At 55.0% G+C, this 22234-nt stretch overlaps 1 protein-coding gene across 1 annotated transcript in view; it reads left to right on the top strand.

The window, feature by feature from the left end:
• The window catches only part of JAK1 (Janus kinase 1), a 117536-nt gene that overhangs the window by 85983 nt on the left and 9319 nt on the right, over positions 1–22234 (top strand). Inside the window, exons 7-17 of the mRNA XM_053590426.1 lie at positions 504–846; positions 2944–3129; positions 7083–7240; positions 8977–9100; positions 11244–11430; positions 14099–14205; positions 17775–17918; positions 18646–18733; positions 19494–19621; positions 20200–20335; positions 21551–21702. Of these exons, the coding sequence (XP_053446401.1) occupies positions 504–846; positions 2944–3129; positions 7083–7240; positions 8977–9100; positions 11244–11430; positions 14099–14205; positions 17775–17918; positions 18646–18733; positions 19494–19621; positions 20200–20335; positions 21551–21702 (1753 nt within the window). The remainder of the gene's footprint in view (positions 1–503; positions 847–2943; positions 3130–7082; positions 7241–8976; positions 9101–11243; positions 11431–14098; positions 14206–17774; positions 17919–18645; positions 18734–19493; positions 19622–20199; positions 20336–21550; positions 21703–22234) is intronic.

The raw sequence follows: 22234 nt of genomic DNA, 5'->3' as shown, positions 1-22234 counted from the left end.
CCCTCGGTAGAGTGCCATGGCATCACACAGCTCACAGCAACCTCCAACTCCTAGGCTTAAGCGATTCTCTTGCCTCAGCCTCCCAAGTAGCTGGGACTACAGGCGCCTGCCACAACGCCCAGCTATTTTTTGGTTGCAGTTCAGCCAGGGCCGGGTTTGAACCCACCACCCTCGGTATATGGGGCCGGCGCCTTACCAACTGAGCCACAGGCGCCGCCCAGAAGCCAGTTTCTTGATGATGCCTGAAGGAACTCCCACCTCAGTGACACCTGGGCATGCTCTGCTTTTCTCTCCCACCTCAGTGACACCTGGGCACACTCTGCTTTTCTGTCCCTGCTCACCTCTTACGATCGTCACCCCTGTGCTCACTCCACTCTCGGTCCTGGGGGAGGAGGCCCCTGCGTCCCCTGACAGCACGTGAACAGGCATGTAGCTTAGGTGTGTTTCTGGGCTGTTTTCTGCTGACCCCTATGTGTAAGAGAGATGTTCCTGCTGTGTTCTAGCTACAAGCGCTATATCCCAGAAACACTGAATAAGTCCATCAGACAGAGGAACCTTCTCACCAGGATGCGGATAAATAATGTTTTCAAGGATTTCCTGAAAGAGTTCAACAACAAGACCATCTGTGACAGCAGTGTGTCCACACACGACCTGAAGGTGAAGTACCTGGCTACCTTGGAGACCTTGACGAAACATTATGGTGCCGAAATATTCGAGACTTCTGTGTTACTGATCTCATCAGAAAATGAGATGAGCTGGCTTCACTCAAATGACGGTGGGAACATCGTTTACTACGAAGTGATGGTGACTGGAAATCTTGGGATCCAATGGAGGCTGAAACCAAATGTAAGTGGCTGTTGGCAAAAGAGGCACCTGTGTGTGGTGGGTGCCATCTGTCCTGGGTCATCTGTCCTGCTGGCCCATATGTCCTGGGTCATCTGTCTTGCTGGGCCATATGTCCTGGGCCATCTGTCCTGCTGGGTCATCTGTCCTGGGCTGTCTGTCCTGGGCCATCTGTCCTGCTGGGCCATCTGTCCTGGGCTATCTGTCCTGCTGGGCCATCTGTCCTGCTGGGCTATCTGACCTGCTGGACTGTCTGTCCTTCTTGGCCATCTGTCCTGCTGGGCTGTCTGTCCTGGGTCATCTGTCCTGCTGGGCCATCTGACTTGCTGGACTGTCTGTCCTTCTGGACCATCTGTCCTGCTGGGCTGTCTGACCTGCTGGGTTGTCTGTCCTTCTTGGCCAGCTGTCCTGCTGGGCCATCTGTCCTGCTGGGCTGTCAGTCCTGGGCTGTCTGTCCTGCTGGGCTATCTGACCTGCTGGACTGTCTGTCCTTCTTGGCCATCTATCTGTCCTGCTGGGCTGTCTGTCCTGGGTCATCTGTCCTGCTGGGCCATCTGACTTGCTGGACTGTCTGTCCTGGGCTGTCTGTCCCTCTGGGCCATCTGTCCTGCTGGGCCATCTGACTTGCTGGACTGTCTGTCCTGGGCTGTCTGTCCCTCTGGGCCATCTGTCCTGCTGGGCTATCTGACCTGCTGGACTGTCTGTCCTTCTTGGCCATCTGTCCTGCTGGGCTGTCTGTCCTGGGTCATCTGTCCTGCTGGGCCATCTGACTTGCTGGACTGTCTGTCCTTCTGTCCTTCTGGGCTATCCGTCCTGCTGGACTGTCTGTCCTGGGCTGTCTGTCCCTCTGGGCCATCTGTCCTGCTGGGCTGTCTGACCTGCTAGGTTGTCCTTCTTGGCCAGCTATCCTGCTGGGCCGTCTGTCCTGGGCCGTCAGTCCTGGGCTGTCTGTTCTGCTGGGCCGTCTGACCTGCTGGACTGTCTGTGCTTTTGGGCCATCTATCCTGCTGGGCCATCTGTCTGGCTGGGCTATCTGTCCTGGGCCAAGAAATGAACATAGGCCTCTAGCTTTGTGGAATTGGTAGTTGATTTTACCTTACAAGGTGTGTGTGCTGCTGTGTAGTGCTGAGTGGCTTCGGGCATGGGTTTAGGCCTACACAGAACTGTTTCCAGTCCTAGCTTCACACATAGAGAAGTGGCCATGGAAGGGTCATTTCACCCATGTCAGGTGCATATTATTCACCTGCCAGACGGGGGTACTTACTCTAACTCAGAGGGCTGTTCAGAGACGTAAAAGGCATTTAGCACAAAGCCTGAAATACAATAATAAATGTTGAATGAGTTATTATAGCTGCTGTAATTATCATTAAGTAAGTCATAATGGTAAAGTGAATGCGAGCCTCATTTTCTCCTCCTGCTTTGTTCTTGTGCTGAAATGACAGTGCCTGGAGCTTGCTGAAGGCTTTCTGTGTGGCAAGTGCTGTGCTAAGCACCTGTCTGATCTTAGCCCTGTGAAGACATGAGCCCTCTGCTTTACTGGTGGGTAAATGGAGGCCCAGGAGGTGACACCAATTCAGTAGCTGGCAGAGGCAGCAGTAACCTGGGCCTCTGGTCTCCAAGGCCCGCACTGCACGGAGTGTTCATACCTTTAGGCGGTGTGTTATTCAGTGTGTAGCATTGTTGTTCAAGCACGGGATTCTGCCTTCTTTTGAAAGCCTGGACTAGAGTCTCATTACAAAGCCAAGGTAACTGGTGATAGAATGTGCTGACTGAGTTGAAGTGAGGGGACCTGAACAGGTGTGTGTCTGCTGAGCTGTTATGCCTCCTTCAGGTTTGCAGGCACTTTGCTTATCGTGTGGAGTTTGGTCATTTGTGCTCACTAAGGCCTCATCCAGGTGTGGAAGCCCCAGATCCCCTGGCAGAGCCCAGACCTTTGGTCCTAAGCCCCCAGGCACTGACTCCCAAGTCCCTCTGTGGCCAGGCAGGCCGGTTTACTCTCCTTGGATCGAAGACCTGCATCTCTTTGCCAGAAGCATTAACCTTTCACCAGTGGAAAAGGAGAGAGCCAACTTAACCTGCTGTTTTCATGCATCTCATCAGGTTGTTCCAGTTGAAAAGGAAAAAAATAAACTGAAGCGAAAGAAACTAGAAAATAAACACAAGAAGGATGATGAGAAAAACAAAATCCGAGAAGAGTGGAACAATTTTTCTTACTTCCCTGAAATCACTCACATTGTAATAAAGGAATCTGTGGTCAGCATCAACAAGCAGGACAACAAGAAAATGGTAAGTTCACTGCTGAGGGTCCTGGAGTCTGGACCGGGGGCTGAGAGGAGAGGTTGCTGGGCAGATGGGCAGCTCGTGGCTCTCCGGCTCCTGTCCCCAGAAGAAGGTCTGAGGAAGCTCTGACTTGCGCCACAAGGCCTCTCTGGCTGGGGCACTGCTGGTGTTGGACAGTGAGTTACACCAGCACAGCCTCACACCTTGCTCTGGTCTGGGATATGAGTCTGCCTTAGAGTTTGTGGCCCTTCCAGAGGCCGTCAGTCCCTCGTCACAGGCTGTCAGCGCTTCTCCAGGAACCCCTGTGTAGCCCGCTGCTGAGCAGGCAGGGCCGGTCATCGGGGTGAGGTGGGTGGAAAGTCCCCACTTTGCACTTCTGCCGAGTGTCCCCGCAGTGCCAGCCATGGCAGGCCTCGCCGTGGTGTCAGGCGCACCCTGGCCCTCAGCAGAGGAAGGCTGTTCAGTTTCACTTTCCCGCTTGATACCGCTGGAGGACATGGTGGAGTTGAGCTGGCTGGTCTGGCAGGGGAAGTGGAACTCTGCCAGTTGGGCCTATTTGTGCTGGGGCAGGTCACAGCCAGCCACGAAGGGAAGAGCTGCAAGGCAGGGGATGCTCATGGCAAGTGAGCGGAGCTAGCACTGGAGAAAGGCCCTGTCCTGCTTGGATGGTGGCAGGTGCTGTGTCAGAGTGATGACACTCAGGGCTGGACAGAGCCTGCTGTTTCGGAGGCTGGATGGTCACTCACTTGTGTGCAGGGTAACTTTCATTTTTGTCCTAAGCTTTTGGAGAGCAGTTTGGCAACATGTGTTAAAAATCTTAAAAATATCTGTATATCCCTCTGTTCAGCAATCTAGGGATTCTGTCTTCTAGAAACAATGTGAGATGTAGTCAGTGGTTTATGAGTTAAGAGTATTCATTCTAAAGGTATTTACAGTGTTAAAATACTGAAAGTAACCTCGAAATGCAAAAATAGGAGAATAGGAAAATAAACCAGAATTTGCCTGAGTAGTGGAATATTGTACAACTAAGTAGTGGAGTTTTTTTAATGATTTGGAAAATGCTTTTGTAAATGGAAAAAAGCAGAATATAAAACTTTACTTATAGTGGTACCAATTTTGCTAAAAACATTTAAAATAGATAATACATGTGCATACACATGCTCTTAGAAAAATAATTAAATTCTAACAGATGTTTGTGGTGGCATTATTAGTGGTTTTAATTGTTTTTTTTAGAGACAGAGTCTCACTTTGTCACCCTCTGTAGAATGCCGTGGCATCACAGCTCATAATAACCTCTAGCTCTTGGGCTTAGGCGATTCTCTTGCCTCAGCCTCCCAAGTAACTGGGACTACAGGCGCCCACCACAACGCCCAGCTATTTTTTGTTGCAGTTTGTCTGGGGCCAGGTTCCAACTCACCACCCTCCGTATATGGGGCCAGCGCCCTGCCCACTGAGCCACTGCCCAGTTTTAATTTTCTCATTCCCTCTCCCTCATTTCCCCCCTCCTTTTTTTGTTACAAAAATCATACATTATTTTTATCAGAAAAAAAGTAGCGGAGACAAAGGGAAGGCAGAACAGCCCGAGTAAATGTTAGCGGGACAGTGGGAGACAGAGGGCGGGGTAGAAAGTGCTGCTCAGTGAACTTAAGCAGCCGTGGGCAGGTTACACACCACACCTGTGTTGGCTTCCTCGTCTTTGCAAGAGGCTCAGACTAGGCATGTGGGCTTGCTGTCAGGCAGGGACTCTGAGGCTCGTCGGGAGGGGCAGACACTTGACAGGGTCAGTCAATAGGAGAGTGGAGGCTCTTGCCCAGTCGCACCTGCCCCACCCCTGCACTTGGGCTTCTAAGGCACCATCACCCCCAGGGCCCTGAGTGGTGAGTAGAGGTCGGCATGTTGCTGATTCAGCTGCTCAGCACTGCTGAGCCCTTAAGGCAGAGGAGAAGTGGCAGGCAGCAGTTGCCTATCCTTTGGGCCTGCTGCTGCTCCCGTCCCCTGCCGGCCAGAGACACTGTGCCAGGCCACCGTGCTGTGCAGGGAGCAGGAGGAAGGCAGCATGGAAGACACACCTATTCCCTAGCCCTTCCCACATGCCGGCACTTTCCATTTTGAGCACTTTACAAGTATCCACTGTCAGTTTTCTTACCAGCCCTGTGTGGGTACATTGTCATCCCCATTCCCACAGGGATGGGAACAGAAACATAAGAGGTTAAGTGACCTGTAAAGGCCACACAGCCGTTAGCTTAAACCATTTGAGGTTGCCAGGATTTTGGCTTTCGTGACCTGTAAACATGGTGATTACACAAGTTGGAGGTGAGAGAGCTAAGCCCCAGGGTTGTGTGCAACCCCCCACTGCTCCTCGTCCCTTCCTGGCTGTGGGTCTCCAAGGCCTTGGATCAGATGGCACTGTGGCTACTGGTCTTCAGGAGAGCCTGAGTCCAGCAGGTCACCAATTCGTGTCTGGGTTTCTCCCTTCTCTGTGCATCTCCCATTTCCACTTACACCCCACTTCCAGGGAACTTGAGTGCTTAGGTGGTCTTGCTATTTGTGTGGCTGGACAGGGGGGTCCCCAGGCCAGCCCTGCCTCTTGTTTGGTTGAGAGAACCTTGAACTTGTTCTTGGGGCTACTTGTGGGGTGTCTGCTCACATCTAAAGGCACGCTGAGAAAAAAAAAAAAATAAAGGCATGCTGAGTGCAGTGTTTTTCCTGAGGCCCGCCTTGTGGTGCCCCCCCTTCACCCCCTGGCTCATGACCCCCAGGCAGCTTCCTTTAGCACCCAGCTGTCACCAGGCCCCTGCCTTCTCACAACTGGTGGTTGTGTCTTCCTGCCCCTTCTTCACTGGCCCTCTCCTCTCCACCACCAGCCTCTCCTATCTCTAGTGCTCTGGGAAGGATTATTTTTCTTTGTTCCAAGACAGGGTCTCACTCTGTTGCCCTGGGTAGTGTTGTGACATCATAACTCACTGCAACCTCAAACTCTTGGGCTTAAGTCATCCTTCCTGCCTCGGCCTCCAGAGTAGCTGGAACTACAGGTGCCTGCCACAATGCTCAGCTAATTTTTCTGTTTTTAGTAGAGACGGGGTTTCACTTTTGCCCAATCTGGTCTCGAACTCCTGAGCTCAAGAGATCCTCCTGCTTTGGCCTTCCAGAGTGTTGGGATTATAGGCGTGAGCCACTGCCCCAAGCAAGAGTTCCTCATATGTGTTATTTTGTCCTCTGAAGGGTCAGGTGCTTTTTAATATTTTTATGAGCTCTAAATCATGGCTTTGGATACCTTCACTTGCCAGGAAATGTTCTTGGCTGACCCCACAGCTCCCCTAAAATGGGCAGTCTCTGCTCAGAGTCAGAGATTCCCCACCAAAAATCTCTACCTGTCTTCGCCTCCAGGTACTTTTCTGCATACCTTCCTTCACAGAAATTCCCACTCTTGAGTAACACTCACTGCCTTCTCCAAACTCTCAGTGGTTCCTAGACTTATTAACCTAGCAACCTCATCATCATGTCTGGACCATACCTGGATTAAAGTTCTTTCACCTTTGAGACCAGCTCTGCTCTGAGATGAGCCCCCGTGCCTGTCTCCTCCCCCGTAAAGCACCAATAATGTTGACTCAGTGGTCATTGTTACTGCCAAGATCAGTGCATGCCCCCTACCTCTCCTGCCTCTACATTCATGCCACCTTGACTCAGGCCTCTTCTTCTCTTGTCTGGACCCAGGGGCAGCTTCTCCACAGGGCTTCCTGTCTCCTGCTTGCCCACTGCCCACAAGCTGTCTGTGCTCCAGCAGTTAGAGGTGGTAGGTGGGAAGTGTTGAGCAGGGAGTCCTGTGTAAGTTCTGTGTGGTATTTTCCTTCTGGGGTTTCCACTCTGTCCTAAGTGTCTTCTCACTGTGCAGTGCCCCGTAGAGCCAGCTGCTTACATTAATAGAGCATGATGTAACCATGCGGCGTCTTTCTCGGCAGGAACTGAAGCTCTCTTCCCACGAGGAGGCCTTGTCCTTCGTATCCTTGGTTGATGGCTATTTCCGGCTCACGGCGGACGCCCACCATTACCTCTGCACCGATGTGGCTCCCCCACTGATCGTCCACAACATTCAGAATGGCTGTCATGGTCCTATCTGGTTGGTTCTAGAACCCTTTCCATTGCTGCTGCTGTAAAGAGCCTGGTTTTAATGACCAGGAGGCAACCTGTTGTGGGGTTGGGCAGCTGACCGTGCTGGCTGGTGCCTATGGGCATCCTCTTGTCCTGGTGAGGTCCAGGTTGTGACCGGGGCTGGGAGCATCCCCTGCCATGCTCCCTGAGCAGCTCCTCAACTCTTCCTTCACTGGGGTCTATCCTCCTGGCTTCACATCTGCTCTCTCCATCTCTGTCCCTGCTATGTCCTGCTCTGTGGGCTATTAAAGAGAATAGGACACCAGTTTCAGATGTCAGTGTGGCAAAGTGTATCCTCGGTCAGCTTGAACTACAGTACCAGATGCAGAGTGGGGAACATGGGGTGACTCAGCCCTGAGCTCAGAAGGGGCTGTGTGGGATGTTTGTCCCACTTGCATCTAAGAACCAGCAAGCTGTGCTCAGTGCCTCTGGGGAAAGGGCCCCAAGTGCCAAGTGAGGCCATGTGGTTTGCAGAGGGGCATCGTGTGCTGCATGAGGCTGTGTGCATAGAATGGCCCCAGGTACCACATGAAGCCGCGTGCATTGCAGGGCCCCGGGTACCACGTGAAGCTGCGTGAATCGCAGGGCTGACTGGCAGGTGCATGTGCCTTTCTGACGGGATGCTGGAGCGGCCTGTCTGTAGCTCCCACCTGGAGTTCTGCCTTTTGAGGTGCCAGGGCTTCTGTTGACTTCTCCTTGGCAAAGGAAAAACAGCCACTGTGTTTTTCTGAGTCTCTTTCTCCAACCACACATGACTGGGGAGCATCTTCTCAGCTGCTTTCTTCGAGCTTTTTCCCCATCCGTGGACAGCTAGCTCAGTGGCAGTGTGGGCCCTGACCTGGAGAGGCTCACAGGGCCTAGACGTGCAAAGGTGTGGGGGAAAGGGCTCTTCAGTGTCCTGGCTATGTTTTGGGGCCTGGCCTTCAGCCTGGTACCACCTGATCTGAGAAGTCTCCCTGACCACCTTAGTGCAGTAACGCTTCCTCCCGCACCCTCTCTGGCTGCCTTGCTCTGCTGTGCTTCTCTTTTTTTTTTTTTTTTTAATTTATTTTTTATTTTTTTTGTAGAGACAGAGTCTCACTGTACCGCCCTCCTGTAGAGTGCCGTGGCGTCACACGGCTCACAGCAACCTCTAACTCTCGGGCTTACGCGATTCTCTTGCCTCAGCCTCCCGAGTAGCTGGGACTACAGGCGCCCGCCACAACGCCCGGCTATTTTTTTGTTTGCAGTTTGGCCAGGGCCGGGTTTGAACCCGCCACCCTCGGCATATGGGGCCTGCGCCCTACTCACTGAGCCACAGGCGCCGCCCTGCTGTGCTTCTCTTCAGCAGTAGATGTCCAGTTGGGCTGACGGGCGTGGAGGGAGGGGTGAGTGAGACCCCATCCTCACCATTATGTCACTGGCAACCTCCTTGTCAAACCAGCTGAGGGGCAGCTTTTCTAGCTGCAGTTAGAGATGCATCTGTGCAGAACTGGGGGTCAGCCAGGCTCTGAACCTCAGGCAGTTGGCTGAGTCCTCTCCCAGCTCCTGGAGAGGCCACCTGTCCTGGGACTGCCTGGTGTCCTCACCTGCCGCATGTCCCATCACAGGTCTTTAGGGTCCTGGGCAGGTGGTACTCTGGGGCACCAGGGTAGTGGACATGTCATGGGGCCTCAAGTGACGGTTGGTGTGAGCTTTCTCTCCCATGGCCACTCCTCTCTCCAGCACAGAGTACGCCATCAATAAGCTGCGGCAGGAGGGCTGTGAGGAGGGCATGTATGTGCTGCGGTGGAGCTGCACTGACTTCGACAACATCCTCATGACCGTCACCTGCTTCGAGAAGTCTGAGGTCAGTCAGAGGACTGGCGCGGGCCATGCCGCATGGCCACGGGTGTCCAGTCTGCTGTAGAGTGTGCAGCTCCAGGACACCTGTGCCTTGGCAAGGTGGGCAGGAAGCCGGGTCTCTGGGCAGAGCCCTCAGGGCCTGGCGGGGCACTTGTTGACCAGAGAAGACTGTCCCCAAGTAGCCAGGCCCATGTTGTCCCCCGTGGTCCTTTCCTTCCTACGGAAGACTTGTGGCAGGTGCCCACTATGGCTCTGAAAGGCAGAACATGACCAGAAAGGTGATCCACGCCAGACATGCATGAAGGTTACTGACTCTTTACAGGGCTTGTTTTAGAGTCAGTGTCAAGCTTGTCACAGACCCAGACCAGTGACAGGCCCTCTCGTCAGCATGCCCTGGCAGTGTTCTCCAGATGGAGACTTTAGTCAGATCTCTGCCTGTGTTTTGACAATAAACGGCGACATCTGTTGATGGCTTGGGTATAGCCGGAAGCAGGGATGGTTTGGGGGCATCCTGAAGGCTGAGATCCAAGCCAGGTCCCCACGTCGCCTCACTGGCCCCATGTGCTGGTGTTACTTGTGTGACACCTTAAAAGTGTGAAGCGCAGTGCTTTAAGAGACAGCTTTACAGGGTTTGTCCAACATACCAATACTAGTCAGGCTGCAATGAGCTGGGAGGGTCCATGCAGGGGGAGGTCAGGACCTGAGCATGTAGACCCCAGGTTCAGGGAGGGATGAGAGTACTGGAGGGCCCTGGAGTAGCTGGGAGAACGAGAGGAGGCACTGGTGGAAGGAGCTGCAGGGGAGAAGCTATGGGGCTGCAGAGAGATGCTGCAGGGAGGAGCTGCAGGGAGGAGCTGCAGGGCTGCAGGGAGAAGCCCTGGGAGAAGCTGCGGGAGAAGTGGTGGGGCTGCAGGGAGAACCTGCCGGAGAAGCTGCTGGAGAAGCTGTAGGGCTGTGGGAGAGGCTGTGGGAGAGGCTGTGGGAGAAGTGGTGGGGCTGCAGGGAGACGCTGTGGGAGAAGCTATGGAAGAAGCCAGGGAGCTGCAGGAGAAACTGTGGGAGAAGCTGTGGGGCTGCAGAGAGAAGCTGCGGTGCTGCAAGGAGAAGCTGTGGGGGAAGCTGCAGGAGAAGCTGTGGGGCTGCAGGGAGCAGCTGCTGGAGAAGCTGTGAGAGAAGCCATGGGGCTGCAGGGAGAAGCCGCAGGGGCACCCGCCTTCCTGGGGCTGGCTCAGAGCTCTCCAGGCCTGGTCATGGGGAGAGTGTCCTCATTGTGTGCCAGTCTTTGGATGAAGTTTAATATCTCTAAAATGGGTCTTACCTCTCTAAGACAGGATAGCCCAGCCACCACCTGGCTGAGCGGTACTGTAAGAGGTGGGTTCGGTGGCCTGGTGCACCTGGTGTCAGATTACATGGGGAAAGATAACAGTCACTTTCCATCTCAGCTTACTGGGCCCCTGCTGAAGCTGGTAACAGGTGTGCAGGAGATGTGCCTTCAGCCCACTGCACAGGGAAGGAGAGATTTGGGGGCCATGTCCCACTTTATACCTTAAGTAGGTTCTTCCGGCCCTGGCTCTTACCCATTAAAAAAGTTCACCTTGCATAGTCCCTGAGGGGACCTCGTGCTTCCACCTCCTGTATGTGGTACCACAGAGCCTCACCTGGACCAGCAGCCAATGCATGTTCTGGGAGGGCTTGGCAGAGGGAGCTCCTTGTAATGTTGCTGTCCTGATGATGCTTTCGTACAGTGTTCACAGAACTTCACAGAGTGATGACCAGTGTGCAGTGGGCCGAGTCGCACGTCATGGTGCGGTCCTGCAAGCGCGGTGCTCTGCCTGTTGCGAATTCCGCTGACAGGTCATAGACCTGTCACACTTTGTGGAAGTAACTGCCAGGGCTCATTATCTCAGCTCCCCTTCACCAGCACATCCTCCTGGGCCCCTTTTATTATTTATTTCTTTATTTGTTGGTTTATTTACTAATGGAAAACTTTGTAATTTTGGATGATTTTAATTTTACAGAACATTGCAGAGAGAGAATTTCTGTGTACTCAGCACGCAGCCTTCCCAGCGCCAGCTTGTGCCGTGTTGGGGCTCTTTGGCCTGACTCTGTCTTTAAACAAAACTTTCTGCTTATTTTCCTGATGGCAGGTGCTGGGCAGCCAGAAGCAGTTCAAGAACTTCCAGATCGAGGTGCAGAAGGGCCGCTATAGCCTGCATGGCTCGGACCGCAGCTTCCCCAGCCTGGAAGAGCTGATGAGCCACCTCCGGAAGCAGGTCCTGCGCACAGACAACATCAGCTTTGTGCTCAAGCGCTGCTGCCAGCCCAAGCCTCGAGGTGTGTGCGCTGCCAGGCACCCTGCTGAGAGCCAGGCCTGCTGACACGTGCTGGCCAATTGAAACAGAGTAGGCCCTTCCCACTGTTGCTGGGCATTTTTCATTATGTTTTATTATACTGTGTCCCTAACTCAAATCCCATTCCTTGAATACCAGCATCTTCTATAGAAAAAAATGTAGACCTTTACTCAGCCTTTCAGGCTGTAAAAGGATGTATGTTTGGGATTAGTAAGCAGAAAACGGCTTCTTCCTTCTGAAAGAGAAAGTATCTTCAGAGCTCTCTTCTTACCACGCTATTTCCCTGAGAACTGTATGTCTTTTATGGGCCAAGAACTGTTAGATGCAGAGCCAGGAATGCATAAGCCTGGTCCCCACTCTCAGGATGCTTCCTGCCTAACACAGAAAACACTGTGGATGAGTGAGGCCACTGTGGAATATGATGGGCGTTTTAACCAACACATACCTATCAGGTCCTGGGTCGAAAGGAAAAGCCCCAAATCCATGCGTCATGTGGACTGGAAGGCTCCGGGGAGGTCACCAGTGATGTTAGCATGTCCCCACAATGTCAACGAGGGGTGAGGACAGAGCTGCAGGTGCTGCCCAGCTGCAGTGAGGGCAAAGGCGTGGGGGCAGGGAGGGGCATGGGGACAGTGGGCTGAGGCTTTGGGTTACGGGGCCTGGTTGTAGGTCCAGGCCTCAGAGCCAGGACCTGATCCTACCCACAGCGGAAGCTGTGGAGCATCAGGGGTGAGATGGGACGAGCACAGGCTCGGCTGCTCCATCTTAAGCCCCAGGAACAGTATACCTGGTGTTCTACCGCAGGTTGGTGGCCTCTTAGAATGTGAGCATTGGAAGGACATGTGGGGGCCACCAGGTCTGACACTCACTTGATAGATGGGAAAACCGAGGCCCAGGGAAAGTGCCTTGAGTGTCCCTGTAGGCCAGGGTCAGAGCATGTCTGAGCATAGATGTGATCCAGATGCCTGGTCTCCTGGGTGTTGGGTTTTTAATGTTTGTTCACCTCAAGATGCCATCCTGCGTGTGAGATCTTCCCCAAAGAGCCTCAGCAAAGGGGCAGCATAGTCACTGCTGGGCTCCAGGGGGCATCATTAACGCTGCATCTGGGACACTGTATTCCTCTGAGGGACAGTAGCACTGGGTCCTTGAGGTTGGAATTGCCTTTTGGTCTCAGAGAGAGGCTCATCCCTGGGCCTGGTGGTCAGGAGGGCTCCTTCCGGCCTTAGTAACCACAGCCCTCGTGTTTATGCTTGAAGATTTTCTACAAAAGTAAAAACACATTGGCTACTTGGCCATGAGACCTCAGAGCAAGTTAGAACCTTAAAGGCCACCACATAACCTTTCTCTGCAGACACTTCACTTTCCTCGGGTGAGTGGAGGGCAGAGCAACCAGAGGAAGGAGGAGGTGGTGGCAGATGGAGGTGGTGGAACAGGGGGATAGAAAGACTGTCTTCCATGGGGTCTCCGAGGGTGAGGAGCGAATGTGTGTGATGCTAGACAAAGGGTGCAATCAATGCATCTGAGCTTGAGAAAAAGCAGAAAGGAAAAGGCAGCCCCACCACGAACATGGTCAGTGGGGACCGGGGCACTGTCCCCCTGGCCCTCCTCAGGGCCTTGCATTCGGCGGTGCTCCCAGTGCTGCATGCCGGCAGCCTCTGTGGTTGTGCCTGGCTGTCCTTACAGACTTTTTGGAACCTCCCCCTGCTGGAGTCAAGGTTGAGTAGTTAGACTGTCCCTCACTCATTCCTCTCTTCTTGAGTAGGAGAGAGAGGGAAGGGAAAAGCATCTCTTGCTACTATTTCCCTGTTGTTCCCACTTTATTAAAAAAGAGTGATATGCACGAGGAAGTCTCAGAATGCTTTCGTGGCTGCCCGAACCTGGGAGGTCCTCTTTTCCCGTAGTAACTTGCAGCGGCTCTGTAGTGGGAGAGGTGATCTCTGTGGACCGTGAATTCCTAGGTGGCCCCTCCGCCAGCCCTACTATCCTGACACTTCTGTGATGCCTTGGGTTGGCTGTTTGAGCCCCTAGGACCAGGGCATGGCCCACTCAGCTTGGCATCTAGTGACCACTTGTGGGCTTCTCCTCGGGTTCGGGCACTGCAGGCCCCAGGTAGTCAAGACAGGACCTCTTCTGGGTCACCTGTCCTGCACCTCTGGCTCAGAACCTGTGTATGTCTACCTCCCACCCCCATGACTGATGTCAGGTTCCGGCCTCAGTGCTACGCCCCCCCCCCCCCAATCCTGTAGGCGAGTCACTCATAAGTTAAACAGACCTCACTCGGGTCTGCGATGTGCCAGGCTATGGCAGCAGAGCAGAAAGTGTGGTGGATGTGGCCTCCGACCTCCTCACATTTCCATTCTTAGATTTTAAGGTCTCTGCTTCCTGAGGGACTATCCCCTACCCTCTCTGACCAGGTCTCTCCCACCATGCTGCCCTTGAGCACTGGGCCTGTCCTTAGAGGCATGGAGCTGGCCATTCGGTTGGCTGATGACTTGCTAGTTTGGGGTCTGTCACCAGCCCGTGTGTTCCTGGAGGCGGGATCCACATTTCTTAGGAAGTGTTTGTCAGGGAACTGAAACTACCAACAGCCCAGTGGATGCTGGGGGGACCCTAGATTCTGTTGCTGTGCTCACCTGCCCACTTCCCCACAGAAATCTCTAACCTGCTGGTGGCCACGAAGAAGGCCCAGGAGTGGCAGCCCGTCTACCCCATGAGCCAGCTGAGTTTTGACCGGATCCTCAAGAAAGATATTATACAAGTGAGTCACTGCTGGCGGTCTCAGGGCAGCAAGGGCCTCCCCCACTGTGGGGCAGCCTGGGGACAGGGGCAGGGAGTCTGCATTTGGGAAACCCTGGGGAAGAGGAGCAGGTGACTTCGCTTTGGCAGTGCCTGTGCCCTGCCCAGTCTGTGCCCTGCCCAGCCTGTGCCCTGCCCAGCCTGTGTCCTACCCAGCCTGTGTCCTGCCCAGCCTGTGTCCTGCCTGGCCGCTGCCCCACCCAGCCACTGCCCTCCTCAGAGGTGCTTTCTATAGGAAGCAGATCAGCCGTCCCTATGGGGCTCTGGCCTGCCACGAGGGCTGTTGGCAGGGCAGCAAGTCTCCCAGGCTTGGCTGATGTCCTTGGTGCCTGCTTGTGCTATGTGACGAGCTCGTCCAGAGTTCAGTCCTGCTCTTTCTGATGACACTTCCAGAAGGAGCAGAACTCAGGAAGCACAGACCAGCATGAGGGGCAGGTGGAGGAGAAACCCCCTTGAGAAGCAGACACCCCACAGAGGCTCTAACAGCCTCCCAGCCCAGAGTCCCTCATGTCTGTGCTGGGTGTCAAGGTGAGGCCCAGAGCAGATTCCATGTCTGCCCTGTGCCCTACCCACCCCTGACACAGAGCCATGGGGGTTGTGTCACACAGGGTGGGGTCTGCGCAGAACCACTCACCACCTGGGAGAAGTTATGCCCCTGAGGCTGGAGGACACTCATGGTTCACTGCAGTGACCCAGGGTGGGGTCTGCCACCCACTACCTGGGAGAAATTATGCCCCCGAGGCTGGAAGGCACTCATGGGCCACTGCAGTGACACAGGGTGGGGTCTGTGCGGGGCTACTCACTACCTGGGAGAAGTTATGCCCCCGAGGCTGGAGGGCACTCATGGGCCACTGCAGTGACCCAGGGTGGGGTCTACGCAGGGCCACTCACTACCTGGAAGAAGTTATGCCCCCGAGGCTGGAGGACACTCATGGGCCACTGCAGTGACCCAGGGTGGGGTCTACACAGGGCCACTCACTACCTGGGAGAAGTTATGCCTCTGAGGCTGGAGGGCACTCACGGGCCACTGCAGGGACACAGTGGGTGGGGTCTGCATGGGGCCATCACTACCCGAGAGAAGTTATGCCCCCGAGGCTGGAGGGCACTCACGGGCCACTGCAGTGACACAGGGTGGGGTCTGCGTGGGGCCACTCACCACCTGGGAGAAGTTACGCCCCTGAGGCTGGAGGGCGCTCACAGGCCACTGCAGTGACACAGTGGGTGGGTTTCAGGCCTGCACTGGTTGTTTGCCTTTTCTAAGGGAGCCTTTGGCATTGTTGGGTGGGGCTTGAGGATGGCAGTCCATGGCAACAGCTGCCTGTCTGCCACGGTGACAAGTTTCTGCACCAGAGGCCCCCTCTGTTCCTCTGTGTCCTGATCCAAATGTCACCAGCACCACAGGACTGCAGCCTCCCTTCGGTTGAGAGCCTGGCTTGGTGCTCAGGGCCTCCATGTTATACATACTCCACCACCCCGGCAACAGGCAGAGTTTACTATGCCAGGCATGATCACTGCCTTGTGGGCTCACGGCAGTGGCAGAGGCTCTTCCCTCCTAAGAAGGCAGTTACATCTTCGAGAGACAAGCCCCATGTGGGGAAGGGCGTGTGGACCTGGTCCTGTGAGGACAGGGCTGCTCCTGGGCAGCAGGGGACTGGAGGGGTCACAGGCCTTCACAGATGGCTGTGGTTCTGTGACCTGGCCAGTGGAATAAGTAACCCTCTAATGACAGGCAGTGCCTGAAAGCACATGGTTTTATGGGGTCTCCTGGGAGCATAGATTCCATGACTTTTTTTTCTTAATTTTTAATTTCAGCTTGCTTGTTTATTCTTCTTCGTTTGAAGTACTCTTTTTTTTTGTTCATTTTCTTCTTCCTCTGGCGACGCTCTGTCCTGCCGTTTTTGATGTTAGTAGAGATGGGGTCTTTTTTTTTTTTTTTTCTGTAGAGACAGAGTCTCACTTTACTGCCCTTGGTAGAGTGCTGTGGCGTCACACGGCTCACAGCAACCTCCAGCTCCTGGGTTTACTCGATTCTCTTGCCTCAGCTTCCCGAGCAGCTGGGACTACAGGCGCCCGCCACAACGCCCAGTTATTTTTTTGTTGCAGTTTGGCTGGGGCTGGGTTTGAACCCACCACCCTCTGTATATGGGGCTGACGCCCTACTCACTGAGCCACAGGCGCCGCCCAGAGACGGGGGGGTGAGGGGGGGTCTTAACTCTGGCTCACTACTGCTCATACTGGTCTTGAACCTCTGCGCTCAGGCAATCATACTGGTCTCGAACCTCTGAGTTCACCTGCCTCGGCTTCCCACAGCGCTGGGACTACAGGCGTGAGCCACCATGCCCGACCAGTTCCACGACCTTGATGAGTCATACCATGGTCGTCGTGGCTTCAATGAATAGTCAGGCAGGAGCCTTGCCAGCGTCTAGGAGGCAGGGTGCACATCTCACCACCCTGCTCTGACAGGTGACAAGTGGTGGCATCTGTGCAAATTAATATATGGAATTAACAGTATGTGTCCCTGTTGCACAGGGCTGTCCCCTAGGTGTAGGCTGCAGTTCTTTTTCTGAACTTACAGATCTCTAGAATAGTAGAATAGTAGACCTTATGTTTGCAAACTCTGGGGCTCATGTCAAGTTTCACAGTGCCTGAGTTTCATGGCTCATGTTTTGATCACCAAGTATTCAGAACTTTAAAATCAGAACTGTTGAAGCTTAAGTTGGAAGGGTCCTTAGAGGCAAGTCACTGCGTGCCCAGGGCTGTGCAGTCAGTCCTCCTGTCCCCCATTGATTGTTGACATCCTCTCACCGTGGGAGCTGAGGGCATGTCACTGCAGCCTCTGTCCTTACCTCACCTCTGCTCCTTGAGGTTACAGGTGGATGCAGGGAGCCACTTCCCTCATGTTAGGGCTTGGTGTGTCTGGGGGGTACAGGTGGAGGCACACAGTTCTGCTATGAGAAATGGGCACCTGATTCAGGGGCTGCCCACAGGACACTTGCCCAGTGGGTGGGTTCCTGCCCACCACGTGCCTGAGTCCCACCCGGGGCCTTTATGCCTGGATTGAGTCTCACAACAGCCCTGCAATGCAGATGTTGTTGCCACCAGAACATGGACAGATCAGCACAGGGAGGGGACATCAGGGAGTTAAATGGCACCAGGGAATTGGGCAGGACCTGTCAACTGCAGCCCAGCCTGTGGGGGCATGCTGGGGCTGGAGTCTACTTGGAGGCCTGGTTGAGCCAAGAGGCTGGGCCGAGCAGCAGGCTGGCTCTGTCTGCAGTATCAGGGCTGTGTTTTGATCACAGCCTGCTCCTGGAGGTAAAAAGCAAGGAGACATGTGGGGCCCAGAAACAACAACCTGTGTCTGCTCATGGAGCTGCTGTCTGTTCTGGAGGCCTGAGGGGCACTGAAGGTTGTGGGCTGTGGGGCTCTTTAGCCTTCACCCCATCTTGTGCCTGCTGCAAACTCCATCCCAGACTCCTGCCAGCATCATGGCCGCAGAGAGAATCACCCACCCTCTGCTTCCTCCCGCAGGGTGAGCACCTCGGGAGAGGCACAAGGACACACATCTACTCTGGGACCTTGATGGACTACAAAGATGATGAAGGGACTTCTGAAGAGAAGAGAATAAAAGTGATCCTCAAAGTCCTGGACCCCAGCCACAGGGACATTTCTTTGGCAAGTGTCTTTTTCGCAGCCTCTCTCTTCCTGCACCCCTGTTTCTGGAGCCCATGGAGAACAGCAGGTTGGGGAGAACCTTTGGCTGTGTTTTGTCCTAGTGGTTTTCGCACATGCCCTTCAGTGGAATTCCTGTCTTCACATGTGCTCTTAGACCCTGCATGTAGAAGTGGGAAGGAGAAGTGTAGATAAGGCGGGCTGAGCAACTGTCACCTTTGTCCCGTCCCCTTCCTCCTATTCCTGCTCCCGTGTCCTGACACTTGTGGGGGCCACAGACTCAGAATTCTGGCAGTGGCCCCAATGCTCTGACACAGTCTCAGCTTTTGCTATGCAGTCTGGAAGGTTGAAGCCCAGCAGAGTAAAGTGGCATGGCCTGGACCCCACAAACAGCTGAGGGCTATCAAGCCATGTCTGAGCCGAGGGCTTTGCCTTGGTTTCCCCTTTCCAGTAGGCGCTAGGCATTGTTATTTCCTGGAGCTCGAAGGGAGAAGGAGCTGACGTGGGGGTCCAGTGGGAAGTTATCAGCCAGCTTACCCATCAGCCCTGCTCTGTGTCCCATTGGGTTTTCTTGAATATCCACATCCTGGCCGGTTTGGTCCAGAGGTGAGGGCTTGGCAATGTGTCTGGACAGCTGCTGCGGAGAGAGAGATGTTCAGGGCCAGGCTGGGGACAGTGCTAAGCTCTCCAGACCTACTGGCTGACCCCGTGTTCTGCTGTCGTCCTTCAGGCCTTCTTTGAGGCGGCCAGCATGATGAGACAGGTCTCCCACAAACACATCGTGTACCTCTACGGCGTCTGTGTCCGGGATGTGGAGAGTGAGTGTGTCCTCCTGGAAGGTGGTGGCCCAGGGGGAATGTGGCCGCCGTGATGATGGTGGGGCTCCTGCCACCTGCATCTGGGGCTTCTTGCCTTTCTTTTTGCAACTGAGGAAATTGAGCTGCCGAGCGGGATAAAAGCCATTTGTTTTCACTCACTGACTTAACCTCCCCCTCTTGCTACCTCTGGCCCCATACTGTGTAGACCTGTGAGGCCAAGGGGAGGGTGGGAGGAGAAGCCTGGGTGGCGGCAAGTGGCAGGTGAACATGGAGCGTGCTGGGTTGGGGCCCTGCAGGCCTGCAGTCCCCACCCACAGGGTCTCTTTACCGTTGCTGTCCCACCTGCCACTTGGCTGTAGCTGTAGCCAACAGAGATGGTGACCCTAGCCTCTCAATTCCTGACATAAATTTTGAAGGCGTGTGTGAGGTGGGCTACTCCATGTGCTCACGTGTGGGTCCGGTGCATGGGAGGCTTTGCAGTGTGAGTGTGGCAGCAGCGAGCCCTCCCTGACCCCTGGGTGGGCAGGTGCTGCTGTCTTATTTCCATATGAGGGAACTAGGACTTAGACAGGCATCGTTTGCTTGCTGCCACCCAGGTTGGAAGCTGACGAGCTTGGGGTGGCCCTGCTCGCCCACCTCTGGAGCTCTCTGCTGCCTGGACCTTCCAGGCATGTGGACTTGGAAGTGTGCTTGTGTAAGGGATGGGGGTGCTGCCCCAGGTAGACAGCAGGCTCTAGACTGTTCACTTCTGTGCCTGTAGACATCATGGTGGAAGAGTTTGTGGAAGGGGGGCCTTTAGACCTCTTCATGCACCGGAAGAGCGATGTCCTCACCACACCGTGGAAATTCAAAGTCGCCAAGCAGCTGGCCAGCGCCCTGAGCTACCTGGTAAAAGTGTCTTGCTATCTGCGGCAGCCTAGCGAGGTGGCGGGAAGGGTAGCTGACCAACAGGGGAGGGCTGTCTGTGGCTGCTGTGGGCCAGGGCTCAGCGGCTTTGCATGGGGACCTGGTGCTGAGTGCAACCCGCTGTTTGGGGCCCATCTATGAGCTCATATGTGAATCCTGTTTGGGGGGGAATGTTGGCACCCACAGGGCTGACATCTCAGCTGCACATGTGGGAAGTGTGCAAATAGCCTTCCACCCTGAATGAGCTAACAAGACTTCTGTGGCCACAGTGGTAATCATGTGCCATGTGTTTGCCATGGATAACTGTCCATGTAGGCCACAGGTCTAACCACTCAGTCCCCATGAAGCCCCAGAGATGCATTCACCACTGTCCCTGTCTTGCTGACTCTGGACTGGAGCCAGGGACTGTGTGCAACATGCCAACCTGCACATAGGTGGAGGCCACTCTGCCTGGTGGCTGCAGCGGGTGGAGGGAGGGATGATCGAAGGATCGGGCTGGACATGAAGTGTGGGAAGGGGGCAGAGGGCAGACCCATTGACCTCTCCTGTACACTTTGCAGGAGGACAAAGACCTGGTCCATGGGAATGTGTGCACCAAGAACCTCCTCCTGGCCCGTGAGGGTGTCGACAGTGAGTACGGCCCCTTCATCAAGCTCAGCGACCCAGGCATCCCGATCACTGTGCTGACCAGGCAAGGTGTGTCCCTGCTACTCCTCAGGCCCAGGGAGAATGGGCCGGAGAATGGGGATTTGGGGGGGTTCCTTAGAGCCTGCAGCTAGCAGGCCAGAGCTTGGTGATTTTGCCATGTGCCAGGAGGGATGTGGCTAGGGAGGATGTCACTGTCCCCCGAAGCAGGGACAGCTAAACAGGGCCTGTCTAGTCCCTGCAGTGAAGGAGCTGTGGTCCAGGGGGGCAGCAGAATGGAGGGTATTGGAGGAGCTGGGCCTCCTGGGTGCCCCTTGCATTCCTCGAGAGACTGTCATTGTAGGGAGCTGGCTGGGAGATGCCTCTCCCTTCAGCAGAGCCCCTGCTGCATCTCTTGTGGCCTTTGTAAATCAGGTGATGGAGAGTTGTAGGCTTCAAAGGAGAGGGCAGACCTGAGAGCTGTGATGCTGAGGCCTGTGCTGCCTCTCAGCTCCATAGGCCACCAGCATACCTGGGCCTGGTGCCGGGGCCCTCGTCACCTCCAGCATCTTCAGCATTGAGTTCCTGCCCTCCCAGCTTGTTGAGTTTTGATCATCGTAGTCAACAGAGGAGTCTGTTGACTCCTAATACAGGCCTTACACATGAGGCCTTGTGGTGCAGGCCCTTGAGGGGGTGGGAAGCTCCCCAGATCTATCTGCCATCTGTCATGTTCCTGTCACCCAGCAGACAGGGGCTCTGTCCTCACCAGGGCCAGGTGGCTCTAAGACAAGCAGAGAGAGGTGCCAGTGGGGATTCAGAGAGGAGGAACATCATCTGGCTGGGTAGCAGATGATGTAGGAGACCATGGGATTCATCTGGGCCTCACAGTGAGGTGAGGCTGTGGCAAGTGACCCAGCCTCATCTCTGGAAGCACCAGCTGCATGTGCCTCCCCTAGGAAGAACGTGAGGAGACCGGCAAGGTCGGGGCTGGCCTTGAAGGCCTGCTCAGGAACCAGCATCCTTTGTTCAAGTGACCCTGGGGTCACACCCTCCTGCCTGGGGTGCTGGCCCAGCCTGGGTGCTGTGCTAAGATCAGGGTTTCAGAGGTTGCACATGGCCCTCTGGGGAGTTTGTGACAAAGGGACCCACCTGACCAGGCTGATGACCAGAGCTCATGTGATGGGGTCTGCATTCCATGCGCTAGCTGAGCTGGCTTCGCACCAGCAACAGTAGTTTGCTCCCCAGAAGGCCCCAGAAGCTGGCCTAAAGGTCTGTTGTCCCCCCCAGAGTGCATAGAACGCATCCCCTGGATTGCTCCTGAGTGTGTCGAAGACCCCAAGAACCTGAGTGTGGCTGCTGACAAGTGGAGCTTCGGCACCACGCTCTGGGAGATCTGCTACAATGGCGAGATCCCCCTGAAAGACAAGACGCTGATCGAGGTGAGGGGTTGTGGAGGGGGTGCTCGGATGCCCAGGGACCCCTGGAGGCTAGCGGGAAGCCTCCGTGTTGGGGAGAGGTGGGCACAAGTTTGCGTCTCTTCCAGGCTCAGCGGCTTTGTGCCCTCACAAGTGCAGCTTACCTCCCCCAAGCCTCAGCTCCACTGTGGTATACAAACTGCTTTCTGGGGTTGTAAAGACCAAATGCACACAGGGTGATGGGCAGACAATACCTGCGCAGTGCACGTCACCATAGTCTTTATTCTGTGTCTAAGACTCCAGCATCTGTCACTCAGCAGAGTCCTCACAGTGCCTCAGTGCCACAGTCCCTGCCGTGTGCCAGGCAGGTCCTGGGTGACAGCTGGGTGCGTGCAGGGTAGACACAGGCCTTGCCCTTCCCAGGGACCTCAGGTTGCCCAGATGACGCCTGGGTGTGCTGCTCTGCGGGGCTGTGCAGCAGGCAGGCCAGGTCGTCCTCACCTTATAGACCAGGCGGCTGAGCTTCAGGCTCTGACACTCACCTGGCTGCTCAGGG

This window comes from Nycticebus coucang, chromosome 5 (assembly GCF_027406575.1).
Source record: "Nycticebus coucang isolate mNycCou1 chromosome 5, mNycCou1.pri, whole genome shotgun sequence".
In the NCBI taxonomy this organism is placed as follows: Eukaryota; Metazoa; Chordata; class Mammalia; order Primates; family Lorisidae; genus Nycticebus; species Nycticebus coucang.
The sequence above is the reverse complement of the archived record's forward strand: the minus strand, read 5'-3'. Positions and strand labels throughout refer to the sequence as shown.